At 65.2% G+C, this 17,612-nt stretch overlaps 1 protein-coding gene across 9 annotated transcripts in view; it reads left to right on the top strand.

Moving 5' to 3' along the window:
- AATK (apoptosis associated tyrosine kinase) overlaps positions 1 to 17,612 on the top strand; it is a 47,342-nt gene that overhangs the window by 26,940 nt on the left and 2,790 nt on the right. For 4 of the 9 annotated variants that reach the window (XM_033182541.1, XM_033182545.1, XM_033182547.1 and 1 more), the window contains exons 2-11: positions 3,461 to 3,594; positions 6,716 to 6,860; positions 9,331 to 9,410; positions 9,925 to 10,043; positions 10,201 to 10,288; positions 11,242 to 11,375; positions 12,794 to 12,878; positions 12,960 to 13,081; positions 14,472 to 14,621; positions 14,990 to 17,603. In XM_033182541.1, the coding sequence (XP_033038432.1) occupies positions 3,461 to 3,594; positions 6,716 to 6,860; positions 9,331 to 9,410; positions 9,925 to 10,043; positions 10,201 to 10,288; positions 11,242 to 11,375; positions 12,794 to 12,878; positions 12,960 to 13,081; positions 14,472 to 14,621; positions 14,990 to 17,603 (3,671 nt within the window). Of the gene's footprint in view, positions 1 to 3,460; positions 3,595 to 6,715; positions 6,861 to 9,330; positions 9,411 to 9,924; positions 10,044 to 10,200; positions 10,289 to 11,241; positions 11,376 to 12,793; positions 12,879 to 12,959; positions 13,082 to 14,471; positions 14,622 to 14,989; positions 17,604 to 17,612 lie in introns of those variants that run through there. The other 5 variants (XM_033182539.1, XM_033182540.1, XM_033182548.1 and 2 more) reach the window with 5 other exon arrangements.

Genomic DNA, 17,612 nt, shown 5'->3' with positions numbered 1-17,612 from the left:
TGTGGGTATGTCTGCGTGTGTGGGTGTGCATGTGTGGGTGTGCGCACGTGTTGGTGTGTACGTGTGTGTGCACGTGTGGGTGTGTGCGTGTGCCTGTGTTGTGTGTGTGCTTGCATGTGTAGGTGTGTTCGCGCGTGTGTGGGGGTGTGGGCTCGCATATGTGGGTGTGCATGTGAGTGTGTGTGCACATGGGTGTGCTTACATATGTGCACACGTGTGGATATGTGTGGGTGTGGTATGTGCACATGCATATGCACGTGTGCACGTCTGTGCATGACATGTCTTGGCCCGTGTACAGTGTGTGCACACAGTCACAGGTATGGTTGCATGCATGCTACGTGTGCATGTATGTTTCACGTGTTTTCATGAGGTGTGTGTGCATGAGTGTTTCATGTGTTTTCACGCATGCACATATGTGGGCACCTATGTGTGCTGGATTGTTACAAGTGTCATGGTGCCCAGGGTACTAGGCCTTGCCCTTAGCATCTGGGGTCAGAGCGTGGTCTGTCTTGCAAGCTGACAGCCAGTGGGGCCCCCAGCAGCAGGTGCCTCTGATGAGGGCACAGAGAAGGTTCTGAGAATGCAGAGGTGGCGGTGGGTGCATTAGGCTGTGGGTGCCAGGGTGGCCGAGAGCAGGTGGGCCTGAGGGAGGCATCAACCTGCGGCTGAGAGGCTGTGGGAACCCCCTCCTCTGCCCAGGGTCCTCTCGTGGCCATGAGGATAGGGCCTGGACTCGCTGGTGTCCTGGACAAACCACCCCACTTCCAGGGGCCCCAGTGTCCTCATCTGCGAAGTGGGATGGTAGTAATTCCTTTTTTTTTTTTTTTTTTTTAAAGGCAGAGTCTTACTCTGTTGCCCAGGCTGGAGTGCAATGGCACAATCTCGGCTCACTGCAACCTCCGCCTTCTGGGTTTGAGCAATTCTCCTGCCTCAGCCTCCTGTATAGCTTGGATTACAGGCTTGTGCTACCACGCCCAGCTAATTTTTGTATTTTTAGTAGAGATGGGGTTTCACTATGTTGGCCGGTCTGGTCTCGAACTCCTGACCTCAAGTGATCCACCCAAAGTGCTAAGATTACAGGCGTGAGTAATCGCGCCCCACAAGGGTGGTAGTGATTCTGATGAGGGAGGGTCTCTGGGTGGAGCTTCGGGCAGCCGCTGTCAGATGGGATCCACTGCGGTTTCTGCTGCTCTGGGCACGGGTAGGGGCTCCAGAAACCGACCGCTTCTGTGGATGTGAAAGCCTAAGTGTGCCGCCTCTCCTTGTAACCCTCTGGCTCTGGCTGGCTTGTGTGGCCATCCTCCACCCCTACACATCTACCTTCAGGGATGTGGCCTTGTGCTCATGGGCAGGCCTGCCCAGTGCCCCTGCCCACCTCTGCCCTCCACTGAGTCAGCATGTGGTGCTGAATGACCCCCCATGGCCACCCAGCACTGGGACCGGGGCCTTTTAGAGGGGAGAGGGGCCTCAGCAGGGCCGTGCCCCAGGGCCAGCTGCCTCAGTGCGGGGGAGGACGGGGGGAGGATAGGGTCTTGGGGCGGGGGAGCCCAGGGTGGCTGAGGTGGAGCCCGAAGGGGAGATTGAGGGGGAGGCTGAGGTCGGGCCTCCTGGGGCTGCCGTTTGCCCAGCAGGTGGCCTGTCCAGCCCCAGGGCTCTGCCGGCTCTGAGGACAGAAGTCCAGATTCTGGCCCCAAAAGGCCACAGAGGTTCCTTCACTCACCCAGTGTGTCCCATGAGGGAAAGGCCCGCCAGGAGAGGGGCCAGGAGGGCGTGGGTGAAGGTGGCAGAAGGGTGTGGACTGATGCTAGGCAGGCACCAGATGGAGCCTGGGAGATGGGCACCATGGCAACGTGCAGTCCCGGAAGGCACTGGCTGCTTCGGAGGGCGGGGCCTGCTGAGTGCCTGTGAGCCTCTGCCTGTGTTCCTGCCGTATGGGTGTGAGAATACAGGGGGGCTTACCCGGTGTGCGGGGTGTCCTCACACGCATGACACGCATGCACATCCTGGAAACCTCACCTGGGACAATATCGGTTCACGGCCCCACCCGTCGGCTCTTCTCCGCGTGCGGCAGAGTTGGTTTCCTGCCCCAGTAACCCGGGTCTTGCTTTGCCGGCTGCCCCTGCCTCCTTGTCCCCACAGCCCTGTCTGGTCCTCACTCCAAGCCGCCCTGGGTCCTCTCTTCCTCATGTGTGGGTGTGGGGAACAACCTGGAGACCCGAGTAGGAAGCCCAGGGTGCCCTCACTGTCCTCTAGCTCACACCACTTCCAGGCAGCCTTCCCAGATGCCCCGTTAGCCTGCAGCCCTGGCAGAGCAGGCCAGGCGAGGTCAGCTGTGCCACCTTGGGCAGCCCTGCCCCCGCTGACCCTGTTTCATCGCTGGTCCAATGGGGTAGAGATGACAACAGCTTTGGGGGTGTGCTGGGCCAGGAGGTGGGGTGTTGAGGGGTGTTAGGAGCTGGGGAGCTGAGAAGCTGTAGGTGCTCAGTGGCAAGAGGCACTGGGGGTGGCCGGGAAATCTCCAGGGCCAAGTGGAGGACAGCCAGACAGAAAGCTTTTAGGGAAGGGCACGGATTGGAGCTGGGTGTGGTGGGACGGGGCAGGCCCAGGGGATAGAGCCAGCGGGTCAGTGTGCCCTCCCCTGCCCAGGGGACACCCAGGCTGGCCCCCACCATGTCATCCTGTGGGCAGCAGATGGACCGAGCTTCCTCGAAGCCTGGCTCAGCTCAACTGTCCTGATTTGGAAGCCGGGCTCAGCTCAATACTCGGGTGTTGGGAGGGATGCTTACTGTCAGTTTCCCTCTGAGATGAGCTCCGTGGACCAGCAGCTGCAGAAGGGGGTTTCCCCGCGGTTCCCAGGACAGAAACAGCACCAGAGGCCTGGCCGTGGGTTTGGCAAGGGGACAGCTTGGAGGCACCAGGTGGCACGCAGGAGCCCTGCCGCCCAGCGGAGGCAGCACCACCTTCTCAGGGACAGTGAGGTCCCCGCACCTCAGAGGCTGGAAGAGCCTTGAGCCCTCGCTGTCCGGAGCCTGATGCATGGCCAGCAGATAGCAGCCAGCAACGTGGTCTCCTGTGTTTGAAGAGTCCATGTCCCCTTCCCAGCCCCAGAGGGGCAAGGTGGGGTGACTGGCATCCGGGAGGGAGATGGGGGTCCCCCTGTAGCCCCTGAGACCCTGACTTCTCAGAGGGGTATCTGTGAACCCCAGAATTGGGAACTGGGCAGGCTCTGGCCACTCTGCCAACCCCATGTCCCCCTGGCAAGGCCAGGGCAGCGTCCAGTGACTGGCTGCAGGACTGCAGGCTCTGGCCACCTGCTCACCACACTGTGAGGGGCGGGGTCTGGGGTGAGAGGTCAGGGTGCTGAGGCCCAGCCTGGATTGGGGCTGTGGAGCCTGGAGCAGGGGCAGGGGCCTGGCCGGCCCTCAGCCATGGCCACTCTCACCGCGCTGCTCTCCCGCAGACGGCGCCCCGCTCAGCGAGCTGTCCTGGCCGTCCTCCCTCGCCGTGGTGGCTGTGTCCTTCTCTGGGCTCTTCGCCGTCATCGTCCTCATGCTGGCCTGCCTGTGCTGTAAGAAGGGCGGCATCGGGTTCAAGGTGAGGCCTGGGGGCTGCTGTGGGATCCTGCAGGCAAGGCCTGTAGCGTCCACTTGACCCTGAGCTTCTCTCCTTCCCGGGGCCACCAACGTGGCTGCTAGGTGGCCGTAGTCGCTGTGGGGCCACCTGGGGACCACGTGGACCCTGGTCCAGGGACTCCATAGGTCCTCCTCAGGAACCTGCCCCAGCTTCCCTGACTTGGAAGCCCTCTGTTGGGGCGTGATCTGATGAACCCACTCTAGCCTGGGGTTGGGCTTGAGCACTCATGGAGGCTGAGGACGGCCTTTCAGGGGGCGTCGGGGCCTCTGGAGCTGATGTGGGAGGGGGCTTGCCCCCCTAGAGGCCCCTGACTCCTGGTGAAGGAGCTGCCTCTGCAGGGGGCCCTCACATCCCTCCGAATTCAATCTGCAAAGGGAAGTCCGGGCCGCCCAGACAAGCTTCCCGCACAGATACCTTCTCACCAGTTGAAGTCCCCTTGCCCAGGGTATCTTCTGCCCTCTGGAGGGGGCGGTGTGCGATGCTGGAGCCCTGCCTGCTGGTTAGGGAGCATCACCAAGGGCAAGGCCTGGCCTCACTAGGCTGCCGTTCTGGAGGCCCCCAGCCAAGGACAGGTGCCGAGCACTGCTCCTCCCCCCGTAAACCCCCAGCCCACTTCCCGCTGTAACTCTGAGCAGCAGGGAGGGCCAGGCAGAAAGAACCCCGGCCGGCACTGCCCACCCCTCCCGGAGTCCCCATGGTCCCGTTCCTGCTGATGAGTGAACGACACCCTGGCCTGGACCTCTGGTGGTTCACACACCCAGGGGGTCAGCCCCATCCCTGGGCCAGAGGCCGGATTCTTACGCCAGAAGTCAGGGAGGAGGAGGGTGGGAGGCTTCGTTCTGCGGCGCACACAGCACCCCGTCCGTATCTCAGGGGCGCTTTCCTACGAAGTGAGCCATGCACCCGCTGGCGTCACCCCCATTTTGGAGACAGTCCCAGAGTCCTCCCTGCCCCGGTATGTCATGACGCAGAGTGGGCCAAGGAGCGGGCCCTGCCCGCCTGTCTCGCTGGCCTGGACGGTGATGGTGCTGAATGTGGCCTTTTTGCCTTTTCCAAAGGCCACATTTTCCAGCCCGTTCACCCTTCCAGAGCCCTCTGAGGTGGCCTAGGCCCCGTCAACCAATGAGCAGCTGCGGGCCTGGGCGGCAAAGCTGTGGCCCCAGGCTGTGGGGTCTGCGCTCCTGCCCAGAGCCCCTACCCTGCCCTGGGGACGTGCCCCTGGACCTGCGGGCACCAGGGGCCGGGCCAGGCAGCGCTGGCGCCTTCCTGGGGATCCTGAGGCCAGAGCCTCAAGGTCTGGCGGGGGCGGGAGTGGAGGTGGGGCCTGGGTGGGGCGTGTGAGGCTATTGTATCAGTGGCCCCTCCTTGGGGTACTGTAAGAACAAGGCCCCAAACAAGGGCTGGCCACAGCTCCTCCTCCTGCGCCCTCCTCACCTCCTTGGGAACATGGTGCCCGGAACATTCCAGCGCCAGCGTGCCTCTGGGAAGTCCTGCCTCCACACTGGGCTCCCTCCTGGGATCTGGGGGCCTGTGCCAGACTCCCTGGTGGGGAGCTGTGCTGGGGGAAGGGGCTGGGCAGGCCCCCAATGCTGACCCTGTGCTACCTGATTGCACGCTGCATCGGCAGGACCCGGCCGGCCCCCGGGCAGCAGGTAACGCCTGGAGCCCGGGCCTGACCCCAGGGAGAGACGGCATCTGTGACCCGGACCCCTTTACAAAGCCCAGATGGGTGGGGCCAGGGCTGGGATTGGAGGGCCAAGAGGGGGCTTCTGGGGTCCTGGGGAGGGGGAGTTGCCCACACAGCACCTGCATCCCCCATCCCTGTGTGCTCCAAAAGTGCAGGCTGGGCCAGGCTTGCGGGAATACCAGCAGAGCCACTCAGCCCGCTTTTTGCAGCCCAGGAAAGGGAGGCGTCCCCAGGGTCACACGTAGTGTGTGAGGAGCCCAGGCCTCCCCTCCCACTGCACTTGCCTGTCCTTGGACTCACCAGGCCGGGTGCTGGCCAGGATCCAGCTGGAAGTCCCTTGACCCATCCGAGCCTCAGTTTCCCCACTGGGGCACTGGGAGTTGTGAGGAGGCAGAGAGGCTGTACCGAGTGCTCAGGGATTGCGGCTGTCACTGTGTGCCCGGGGCCATTGCTTTCAGCTGGCCCAGGACTTTGGAGACTTTGGCTCTCAGAGCAGGAATGTGCCCTGGATTGGGGGTGGGGTCTCCCCTAGACAGGTGTGGCCTCTGCATTTCAAAATAGCAGCCTGGCAGGGAGTGGCCCAGCCCTAGGCTGCACGGGGCCAGGCTCTTAAGGAGTCCTGGGAGCTCCAGAGGTGGTGCGACCACCAGGCAAAGGTCCAGGGCCTTCAGGGTGGATGGCGGTGGCAGGTGGGCTGCCCAGGGTGAAGATGGCCGCTGGGCTCTGGGCTCCCAGGCACCCAGGAATGCTCCTTGTCCACGCAGTGGGGGGGGGGGGGGTTGCTTAGTTGCTTCTCCCACAGGACTGTGGGACAGGAGGCAATGGAATTCCTGTCCCCGAAGCTGCCCCATGGGAGGCTGGAACCCCAGGCAGGGCCCGGGGTGAGGGGCTGCTGGGGATGCGGGTGGTTGAGAGGTGTTGGGGGCTGATTCTGGATGGGCAGGGCCAGCTGGCCTCAGTGCCCTCACCTCTGTCCCTTGGTTCCCTGCCTCTAGGCCCTCGGGCCCCAAGGTGGGGCTCAGCCTGGGCTGCCCACCAGGGAGGGATGGGGGAACTGAGGCCAGGCCAAGGCGCTGGTGCCTACAGCTCATCGCACCCTTTCTGGAGTCTGAGATGGGTCCTCTTGGCTCTGAGATCTGCCTCTGGCCCCTTATGGGACAATTGAGCCCCTGGTGGGGGGGCGTGGGGGGTCAGCAAGAGGAGACAGAAGGGCAGTTAGCAGGGGTGCTGGGCCGTTGGTCTGCAGGGGTGGGGGCTCCAATTCTGGGCCAAGTACCCCCTCCTGTCCTGCCCTGGGGGCTCGGCCCTGGAAGAACAGGGCCTGGAAAGGCCCAGCCACACCCTTCCTGGACCTGCGAGAAGCCCTGCTCATGCCCGGCCCGGCCCGGCCCGCAGGAGTTTGAGAATGCGGAGGGGGATGAGTATGCGGCTGACCTGGCACAGGGCTCCCCGGCCACGGCGGCACAGAACGGGCCCGACGTGTACGTCCTGCCACTCACGGAGGTCTCCCTGCCCATGGCCAAGCAGCCTGGGCGCTCAGGTGAGGGCTGGGTGGGGAGACGGGGTGGCCTCCCTCCGGGGCCCAGGTGCTGGGTGTTGGGCGTGACCTGGGGGAGCCAGGGAGACCAGAAGACTCAGCTCTGGAGTGGGAGCAGCACAGGGCTGGGAGTGGCTGGTGGGGTAGACGCAGTGTGCGGCCCTGGACTCCCTGTGGCTGCGTCCCAGGCTGCGCTGTGGGGCCAAAGGTGCATGTACCTCTCTCTCCTGGGCCTGGGGGCTGGCCAGGGGTTGGCAGGGTCTGGTACAGCCCTGGGCCTCCAGCCTCCCCTGCCCAAGGGCTGCTATGCACAGGGGCAGTGGTAGGCACTGGGGCAGGGGTGCGGGCTGTTTGGTCCTGGACACGGCCATGTGCTGGGGGCAGGGACTCTTCTACAGTCCAGGGATGCTTGACCCCAGATTCCTGCCCCCTTGAGCGCCAGCCCTTCAGGGACACGGGCTCCATTGTGCATGGTGGGAGGAGGGGCCCTGGTGGGGCCCCTGTGGGCGGGTGGTGAATCGGCCTTTCACTCAGGCTGGGGGGAGGGGCCGAGGGGTGGGGCTGACCCAGGAGTGCAGGTGCAGGCAGGGCCCTCAGCCACAGCCTCATCTGCCCCCATCTTAGGGTCCTAGGCCGACCACTCACATGGGGTGGACGTGCTGGGGGAGGCTGGGGGTGAATGGCCAGGCTTCAGGAACTCCCAGTTCTGTCCTGGAGCCTGGGTGGTGGGTGGGGGTCCCTCCAGAACCATCAGATCTCAGGCCCCCCTCCCAGGAAGCTTCTAGCCTGGGGCTTCCCCCATCACTGCCCACCCCCAGCTCCTCTGGGAACACAGGCAGGAGGGGTGTCAGGCCAGTGGGAGGGGCCCCTGCTAGCCCTGTTGGGGCTCTGTTGGCACCTGGGCCTGTTACCACAGTGCCATGAAGGCTGCCTCACCTGCTCTGAGCCGTGCCTGGCTGGGCCCCGCGAGCCTAGCCTTCATCGTGGCAGCCTGGCACCCAAGGCACTGGTCTGGGACCTAGAGAGGGCCCCCAGCCCCCAGCCCCCAGCTTCGGAGCCAGGGCCTCAACACGTCCTACTCTGCCCCGTCTCCTGGAGGACAGGTTCCCAGTTAGGCAGGAATCCGGGCTGGCACTTGAGCTGTGAGCACATCTGTGGGCGGGCATGGAGGACTGCAGCCACCCACTCAGCGCACGAGGCCCTCTGACATTCCCAGATGGCTGCAGGGGTCCCTGAGCCCTGTGCTGACCTTGCTGGGAGCTGTCAGTGGCCATCCGAGGGGGTACTGCCCTTGGGTCCAGGGGCAGGTATGTGCCTGGCCCCTGCAGATTCTCCGAGCCGCCTCTGGAGGACTGTCCTGGGGACTGGGGTCGGCGGACAGGGACCTGGAAGAAGGCAGTGGTTACCTGTTTCTCTACTTTTGCAGCTCTGGTTTCAGTTTTCCAGGGGGAATGTGCTTCTAGGGAGGAGAGAGACTGGGGTGAGGCCGGAAGAGTAGCCCCAGAGGTCAGCAGGGAGAACCTGGGCAACGTCCCCACCCGCTGGGGACTGCAGAGAAGGATGGCCGCCCGCTGCCTCCGGCGGTGCCCAGGGCCCCTGGACTGTCTCAGCACCCGTGGTCAGGACCCCACACTTGCTCAGGGACAGTGTGGGCCTGGACGCCCCAGGGTGAAAGAGGGCTGTCCAGACAGGCTGGGCTGGGGACACAGCGCCCGGTGGGCCCACATGCCCTGCCCCACCTCTACGTTTTCTGGGTCTCTGGGCCCTGGAAGGAGCCCCCTCCCCCTGGGCTCTCCTGGCAGCTGGGCTCAGACCCAGCCCCGTCAGCCCTCTGGGCAGTTGGCGTGGGAGCAGAATTCGGGGAATCCCTCGGGGCGTGGGCAGGCATGAGTGGGCTCTGCCAGCGCTGGCCCCTTCCTCCCGGGCCTCACTGACCCTTCCTCCCGCTGACCTCACCCGGCCTGGCCCTCGGGGAGAATGGGCCAGTGTGCTCCGTGCGGGGTTGTGCCAAGCAGCCCCCAACAAAGGAGCCTTTGGTGTGCCTGGCGTGGGATGCCAGCCTGCGGCAGGGTGGGGGTGGGCCGCTCCAGTGCCCTCCCTGTGCCGTGGCCCCAGCCTCTCGCTCAGCCACACTGCCTGCCTGGTACAGCCCATGTGGCGGGTCCGGCTCCAGGCCCTGCTGTCCCTGCTGTCCCTTGCACAGCTCTTCCAGTGGCTTCAGGCACCTTCTCCAGACCTATCCAGAAAGATGCCCGGATGGAGCCTGCAGCTCCGTGGCTTTTCTGGGAAGCAGCGGCCCCTGATCTCAAGAGACCCTGGCTCCTGATGCTAGCCCCAAGGTTGCCAGCTGGTGCTGGGGACTCAGGACAGTTCCCCAGAACAGTCCAAGCGGGCAGTCCCTCCAGGGGCCAGGTGAGGAAGCTGGGGGGTGCGAAGGCCGCACTGGGTCCCTGAGCCCCCTGCTTGGTTATAGTGCAGCTCCTCAAGTCCACGGACCTGGGCCGGCACAGCCTCCTATACCTGAAGGAAATCGGCCATGGCTGGTTCGGGAAGGTATGTGCCCCACCTGGGAGAGAGGATGCAGACCTGTTCTTCCTGGGAGCCACCGCAGCCCCGAGGGTCCCTCCTCTGGCCCCTGGGCCCTGCTGGATCCCTCCTCAGGGAGGTCCTCAGGGTCTGGCTGCATCCCCTTCTCCGTAGGGGGTCCTGGGGTCAGAGGTACCTGGGGAGGGGCCCTGGAAGGGAGAGGAGCAGGCTCTTGGTCCTGGCCTTCCCCCGACCCTGGCCTAAACGAGACAACTGGGTCCCTCTTCCTCACTTCAAACCTCCAGAGAGAGAGAGAGAGAGAGAGAAAGAAAGAAAGAAAAGACCTTGGGGAGAGAGTAACACAAAAGACTCAGAATATTACAGCCAGAAGGTCGCTGGGAGGGGTCCGGAACCCACACCCTGCGCTGCAGTGAATGGACTGGGCACAGGAGGAGAAGGGGCCGGGGCGGGTGGGAGAAGAGTAAGGCCTGGAAGCCGGGGCCTGTGGAGGCAGAGCAGCCGCGGGGGACGCTGTCCACAGGTGATCCTGGGGGAGGTGAACGCTGGTGTCCGCAGTGCCCAGGTGGTGGTGAAGGAGCTGCAGGCCAGCGCCAGCGTGCAGGAGCAGATGCAGTTCTTGGAGGAGGTGCAGCCCTACAGGTGGGAGGCCATCGAGCACAAAGGCCCACACTGTGCGACCCCCTCCTCTCCGTCCCCTGCTCGGCCCGCCTCCCCCTCCCCCGCTCCCGCTCCCGCTCCCGCTCCCGCTCCCGCTCCCGCTCCTCCCAAGTCAGGGGCCGCCTGTCCACTCCTGCAGGGCCCTGAAGCACAGCAACCTGCTCCAGTGCCTGGCCCAGTGTGCTGAGGTGACGCCCTACCTGCTGGTGATGGAGTTCTGCCCGCTGGTGAGCTGCTGCCCGGGGGGACCTGGGGCCTCTGCTGAGCCGGGGCTCTCCCTTGCCCTGCCAGTGTCTGGTGCCACCCCTCCCTGGAGGCCTCACATCCTCCCTAAAGCCAAGACCCAGGGACCCTGCCCCACCACCTTCCAGAGGAGGCCATGGGGAGACCCAGCCTCCCTGGGGAGGGACTGTGGGGGCTGGGCACAGGACAGGCCTGGGCTGGGACTCCTTGCACCCCTGGGGAGCTGCCAGCTGCTTGCTCACCTGCCTGTGTGCCCTGTGGTTCAGGGGGAGGCATCGTGGGCCAATTGGGGAGGCCACTGCTCTATTGGGGCTCCACGGCCTCACTCAGGCTTGAGTTTGTCATGGGGGACTGGGGATGGCCACTTCCCCAGGCTGCCTGGAGTCCTGGGCCTGCCCGTCACCACCCCCCCGGGGACCCCCCCCCAAGGACCTGCCCCCCACCCCCTTGCACATACACAGCTCCTGCACTGAGCCGAGCCTGCCCGCAGCTGGGCTAGGTCCCCTGCTGGCTTCCCTTGGGACAGGGGCCCTCACACATTGGCGTCTGGACTCCTAACGCTGGCCCTCCCAGGAGCTGGGCTTTCGGCAGGTCAGGGGCTGCCGACCAACCCTCGACCACCAGCCCCAGGCTCCATCAAGCAGATCCACCTGGGCCCTGCGTTTCTCTCTGTACCACAGGCCAAGGGACTCCTGCTGCCCAGGGCTGGCTGAGGGGCAGTGGAGAGGGAGCCTTCAGTCCAGCCCAGCCCTGGTGGACACAGCCCCTCTCCAGGAACTGTTGGGTGTCAGCCACTGTGCAGGGCGCGGGGCTGCTCTGGGCAGCTGCTGTCCGTCAGCTGTGGGTAGGGGTGGAGGAGTTGGGGAGGTAGGCAGGGACCTTCCAGGGTGGCCAGTCCCCAGTCTGCTGGTGACTGCGCCATGCCCCCTTTCTGCAGGGGGACCTCAAGGGCTACCTGCGGAGCTGCCGGGTGGCGGAGTCCATGGCGCCCGACCCCCTGACCCTGCAGCGCATGGCCTGTGAGGTAGCCTGCGGCGTCCTGCACCTGCATCGGAACAACTACGTGCACAGGTGAGGGTGGGCGCGGGCCAGTGGCCAGGAAGCCCTAGGCCAGGGCTCCTCCCTGCTGTAACCCTTGGACTGGGGCCCTCTCTGTGCCTCGGTCCCTCCCTTGAAGGAAGGGCATAGGGGCGGGTCCTGCCGCAAGGGGGTTGCGAGGACCAGCCAGGTGCATCTCACGCAGCATCAAACAACCACTATGCAAAGGGATTTTATGACGTTTTTGAAAAATTGGGAAGACAATAGTTTGACACCCACTTTGCAGGTTTAGACGAAGAAATGCGCACTGTCAAGCTGGCCTGTTCTCTGTCCCCGAGGCAGTCAGCCACCACCCTGCAGCCCCACGCCAACCCCACACTCTGTCTCCCTCAAGTCCCAAAGGGAGGGCTTAGCAGGCCCTGCTTCGCAGAACCCTGGAGGGAGGGTTCTGTCCTGCTCGGGCCAGGATGCCCAGCCCCTGGGGCCCCGGGGGGACATGCTGGAAGAAGTGGCGAAGGACATGTGGCCCCGCCAGCCCCAGATGCCGCACGGCCGTCCTCTCCAACAATATCCTGGTGCTGAGTGATGACTCAGGTGACTCCAGCATCAGTGATTTTGTTGAAGAGGGTAGCTGCCAGCCTCCCGACCTGCCCGCCGAGCCCCAGCTGCCCTGCCCCCAACCCCACCCCATCCCACCCCACCCCATAGGCCCAGGACACGTGGGCCTATAGCAACCCCCAGCACACAGACACGGGCTTATGTGGGAAGGGACAGCCTGGGTTGGGCTCCATCCCCACCCTGAGTCCTGAGCACAGAAGTAATACCACAGGTGTGGTAATGTCTACCCAGTACCCTATGCCTCCGCACACCCACGTGACCAGCCAGGCAGGGGGTCAAAGCCAGCAGCCAAGGCAGGCTGGGTTGGAGGTAGTGCCAGGGGTAACCCGCGTTCTCTGCAGACCCTACCCAACCCTGGGGCCAGTGGTGGCTCAAGTGAGAGAGAGCTCCAGCTCTGAGTAGGCATGGCAGGGCTGGGCCCTGAAACTGGACTCTGGCAGCTGGCAGGACCCCTGGGATACTCCAGGCCTCAGTTTCCCCATCAATTCCCACCTCCTGGGGAACTGAGGGTGATGGTGTAGTAGGCCTGGGAGGAGAGGGTCCTAGAGAAGCGTGGACGGGTCCAGTGGGTTCTGGCAGGTCCTCACCCTCTCTAGGCCCCATCCTCATCTGCATAACATTTGAGGCCCACGCACACGGTCCCTCACCAGGTCTCAGGACTGGGCACAGGATAGGGCCCTAGGCAGGGGTGGGTGTTGGCAGCATCTCCAGTGCCCCTTCCGGCCTGGGCTGTGAGCCATCCAGGTGTTGGCAAAGGATCCCTGTGCTGGACTCCCCGACCTGGCACATCCCACTGACCCTGCCCCTGCCCCCGCCCATGACCCTGCCTGCAGCGACCTGGCCCTGCGGAACTGCCTACTCACGGCCGACCTGACGGTGAAGATCGGTGACTATGGCCTGGCTCACTGCAAGTACAGAGTGAGTGGGCTGGGCTGGGCTGGGCTGGGCATGAGGGGCGGGGCCTGTGCCGGCAGGGGTGACCCGTCCCTGTGCCAACAGGAAGACTACTTCGTGACCGCTGACCAGCTGTGGGTGCCTCTGCGCTGGATCGCACCGGAGCTGGTGGACGAGGTGCACAGCAACCTGCTTGTCGTGGACCAGACCAAGAGTGGGAACGTGTGGTGAGTGCAGCCCTGGTGGCGCCGTGAGGGGCTGAGGGTGAGTGCCACCCGCCCACCCACCCATGTCAAACCATGGCCACGAGTAGTGAGGTTGGGGGGCTGCCGGAGCCACCTGTAGTGGCCGCATACCAGCAGCCCAAGTGGCTGGTTGGGTGGCGACCCCACACTGGTGGAGACACTGCCCTGACAGCTGCACCAGGGACCCCTGGGCTGACACCCACCCATGGTGGGGTCAGAGCACACATGCAGGGCCAAAAGCCAAAAGCCCAGCCTCAGCATGCTGGGGGGTCTGTCCTGGGATGGGAGACTTGGTGTGCACCTGTGCCTGGGGAAAGGGTCCGGGCGGGGTGTTGGCTGCCTTCAGGGGAGTGTAGGTCAGGCCTTGCCAGGCAGAGGAGGTGACGGTGAGGGATCTCCGGTGCTGGGCAGCCTGGAGGCCCCCATCCTGAGCACCCAGCACGGACTGTTCATTCCTACCTGGTGTAGCCTCTGAAGGGGTGGGGCCGAGCTGCCCAGGGTAGTGGTCTGCCCCGGGGTGGGCGCCCCTTCCTGCCCTCACCTCTGCTGCTTCCCCCGCAGCCCCCACCACTCCCAGGCTGCGGTCTGGCCGCCTTCTGCTTCTGGGGAACTCTCAGATCCCATGGGCCAGGCTGCCTCCCTGAGCTTTCGGGGTCTCCCCTAAGCCACTTGACTGTGCACCATCATGGACGCTGTCCCCTCCTTACCTCTCCACCAAGGCCCCTTCCTGGCCTGCCCACCCCACTGCACACTGGCTGGGGTCTCCAGTCACAGGGCTCTGGCCAAGGCCGTGGTGACGTCTTGCGAAATCACCTCTGTCTCACTCTGCAGCCTCTTGGGACAGCCAGGGACCAAAGTGGCTAGATGAAGCCACAGCCTACGGGAAGGAGACCCTAGTTGCCCTACCCGCCCACATGCTCTGTGTACCCCTGCCTGTTCCCTGGCCCTGCCCATGCTGGCCTGAGGCGTCCCCTCTCTCCCCCTCCCTCAGTCCCCTGCTGATGTTGGCCTTACCCTGCCTCGGGCTCCACATCTGCCCTCCAGCTCCGCCAGGGCAGCTCCCACACTGGGCAGTGTCTGGTCTTCAGTGCATCAGTGAATGAATGAATGAGTGGACAAGCAGATGGATTTGGCCAGCCTGGCCTTTATGTGCAGGCTCCACAGGTGCTCGGCTTGGGCCTGGCCAGGTGCACATTCTGTCTGCTGAAAGGAAGGGCTGTCCTCAGGGAGGGGCGGCTGGTGTGGTGCCAGGCCCTGGTCCTGAGGCACTGGCGTGATGGCGGGAGCTGCCCCTTCGGCACCCCAGGGATCCTGCGCGGCCCTTGCTGTGGCAGGCTGTGCCCAGCCCTGACTCACGGCTGTCACCCCACAGGTCCCTGGGCGTGACCATCTGGGAGCTCTTTGAGCTGGGCACACAGCCCTACCCCCAGCACTCGGACCAGCAGGTGCTGGCGTATGCGGTCCGGGAGCAGCAGCTCAAGCTGCCCAAGCCCCAGCTGCAGCTGACCCTGTCGGACCGCTGGTGAGGGCCCCACCGCCCTGTCCCGGACAGCCAGGCCGAGATGGGGTATCCTGACCCCCAGGCAGAGGCGGCTAACCTTGACCCCCTGGGGTTCCAGCCCTCCCTGGTCTCCCCTCTCCTCTGATAGGGCCTCTACCCACCACCTCTGCACCCCTGTGTGCAGGGAGGGAAGGCTTAGGGGGAGTGCCCAACCACCTCCTGCTCCCATGCCGCTGGGCCTGCCTTGGCAGATTTGGGGCGTCACTCAAGTGGGAGATGCCCTTAACGTCCCCAAGACAGTGGGAGTTAGAGGAACCCCATCCCTGCCCCATGGACGTGTTCCTGGCCAGCGTTGCCTCTGACGTGGCCCCCGTGGGACCTCCTCGCAGGTACGAGGTGATGCAGTTCTGCTGGCTGCAGCCAGAGCAGCGGCCCACAGCTGAGGAGGTGCACCTGCTGCTGTCCTACCTGTGTGCCAAGGGCGCCACCGAAGCAGAGGAGGAGTTTGAGCGGCGCTGGCGCTCTCTGCGGCCCGGCGGGGGCGGCGTGGGTCCTGGGCCTGGTGCAGCGGGGCCCACGCTGGGCGGAGTGGTGGAGCTCGCCGCCGCCTCGTCCTTCCCGCTGCTGGAGCAGTTCGCGGGCGACGGCTTCCACGCGGATGGCGACGACGTGCTGACGGTGACCGAGACCAGCCGAGGCCTCAACTTTGAGTACAAGTGGGAGGCGGGCCGCGGCGCGGAGGCCTTCCCAGCCACGCTCAGTCCGGACCGCCCCGCGCTCCTGCAGGAGCTGTGTGCCCCCGACGGCGCGCCCCCCGGCGTGGTTCCGGTGCTCAGCGCGCACAGCCCCTCGCTGGGCAGCGAGTATTTCATCCGCCTAGAGGAGGCCACTCCCGCCGCCGGCCACGACCCCGACTGCGCCGGCTGCGCCCCCAGTTCACCTGCCATCGCAGACCAGGACGAGGACTCTGAGGGCAGCACCGCTGCCTCGCTGGCCATGGAGCCACTTCTGGGCCACGGGCCACCCGCCGACGTCCCCTGGGGCCGCGGCGACCTCTACCCTCGCGGAAGCTTGGCGCGGGACCAGCTCTGCCCCTCACGCTCGCCCTCGCCCTCTGCGGGGCCCCTGAGGCTGGCGGAGGGCAGAGCCAAGGATGCAGACTGGGGCGTGGCCGCCTTCTGTTCGCCCTTCTTCGAGGACCCACTGGGCACATCCCTCTTTGGAAGCTCAGGGGCGCTGCCGCTGCCACTGACTGGCGAGGAGGAGCTGGAGGAGGTGGGAGCGCGGAGAGCCGCCCAGCGTGGACACTGGCGCTCCAACGTGTCTGCCAACAACAACAGCGGCAGCCGCTGTCCAGAGTCCTGGGACCTCAGCTCTGTGGGCTACCACGCTGATGGCTGCTGCAGTCCAAAGCAGACCCCACGGGCCTCCCCTGAGCCGGCATACCCCGGGGAGTCTCTGCTTGGGCTGCAGGCAGCCTCCTCTGCCCAGGAGCCAGGCTGCTGTCCTGGCCTCTCCCATCTATGCCCTGCCCAGGGCCTGGCACCTGCTCCCTGTCTGGTCACACCCTCCTGGACAGAGGCACCTGGTAGTGGGGGTGACCACCTGCAGGCAGAGCCCAAGCTTGCCACAGAGGCTGAGGGCACTGCCGGACCCTGCTTGTCCCTTCCTTCTGTCCCCTCCCCATCCCAGGAGGGAGCCCCACTTCCCTCAGAGGAGGCCAGTGCCCCCGATGCCCTGCCTGACTCGCCCACGCCTGCTGCTGGTGGCGAGGTGTCTGCCACCAAGCCGGCTTCCACCCTGAATGGTGGTGGCAGCTCCCCTGAGGTGGAGGCACCCAGCAGTGAGGATGAGGACACAGCTGAGGCCACCTCGGGCATCTTCACCGACACATCCAGTGACGGCCTGCAGGCCGAGAGGCCGGATGTGGTGCCAGCCTTCCGTTCCCTGCAGAAGCAGGTGGGGACTCCCGACTCCCTGGACTCCCTGGACATCCCGTCCTCAGCCAGTGATGGTGGCTATGAGGCCTTCAGCCCGTCGGCCGCTGGCCCCTCGGGAGGGCAGCCCCGAGCACTGGACAGTGGCTATGACACGGAGAACTATGAGTCCCCCGAGTTTGTGCTCAAGGAGGCACAGGAAGGGTGCGAGCCCCAGGCCTTTGGGGAGCTGACCTCAGAGGGAGAGGGCCCTGGGCCTGAGATGCGGCTCTCCGCCTCCCTCAGTGGCCTCAACAAGAAGAACCCCTACCGAGACTCTGCCTACTTCTCAGACCTGGAGACTGAGGCTGAGCCCACCTCAGGCCCAGAGAAGTGTGGCGGGGACCAAGGTCCTGGGCCAGAGCCAGGCCTGCCGAGCACTGGGCAGCCATCTGCGCAGGCCTCCCTCAGGCCTGGGGTTCCTGGGGAGGCACAAGGCTCTGGCCCCAGGGAGGTGCTGCCCCCACCGCTGTGGCTTGAAGGGTCCTCCCCAGACCCCAGCACCTGCCCCTCGGGCCTGGGCCCAGAGCCTCCAGAGCCCCAAGGCCCAGCCGAGGTGCCGCCTGGGCCCAGCCCCAGCTGCTCCCAGTTTTTCCTGCTGACCCCTGTTCCACTGAGCTCAGAAGGCAACAGCTCTGAGCTCCAGGGGCCCACAGGACTGTTGTCAGGGCTGACTCCACAAAAGCGGATGGCGGGCCCAGGCACCCCCAGAGCCCCACTCCGCCTGGCTCTGCCTGGCCTCCCTGCGGCCTTGGAGGGCCGGCCTGAGGAGGAGGAGGAGGACAGTGAGGACAGCGACGAGTCTGACGAGGAACTCCGCTGCTACAGCGTCCAGGACCCTAGCGAGGACAGCGAGGAGGAGGCGCCGGCGGTGCCCGTGGTGGTGGCTGAGAGCCAGAGCGCGCGCAACCTGCGCAGCCTGCTCAAGATGCCCAGCCTGCTGTCCGAGGCCTTCTGCGAGGACCTGGAACGCAAGAAGAAGGCTGTGTCCTTCTTCGACGACGTCACCGTCTACCTCTTTGACCAGGTGGGCCAC

The sequence above is a fragment of the Trachypithecus francoisi genome, unplaced genomic scaffold (assembly GCF_009764315.1).
Source record: "Trachypithecus francoisi isolate TF-2019V2 unplaced genomic scaffold, Tfra_2.0 Lachesis_group20, whole genome shotgun sequence".
Taxonomy (NCBI): Eukaryota; Metazoa; Chordata; class Mammalia; order Primates; family Cercopithecidae; genus Trachypithecus; species Trachypithecus francoisi.
Note: the sequence above shows the minus strand (reverse complement) of the source record. Positions and strands in the feature narration are given on the sequence as shown.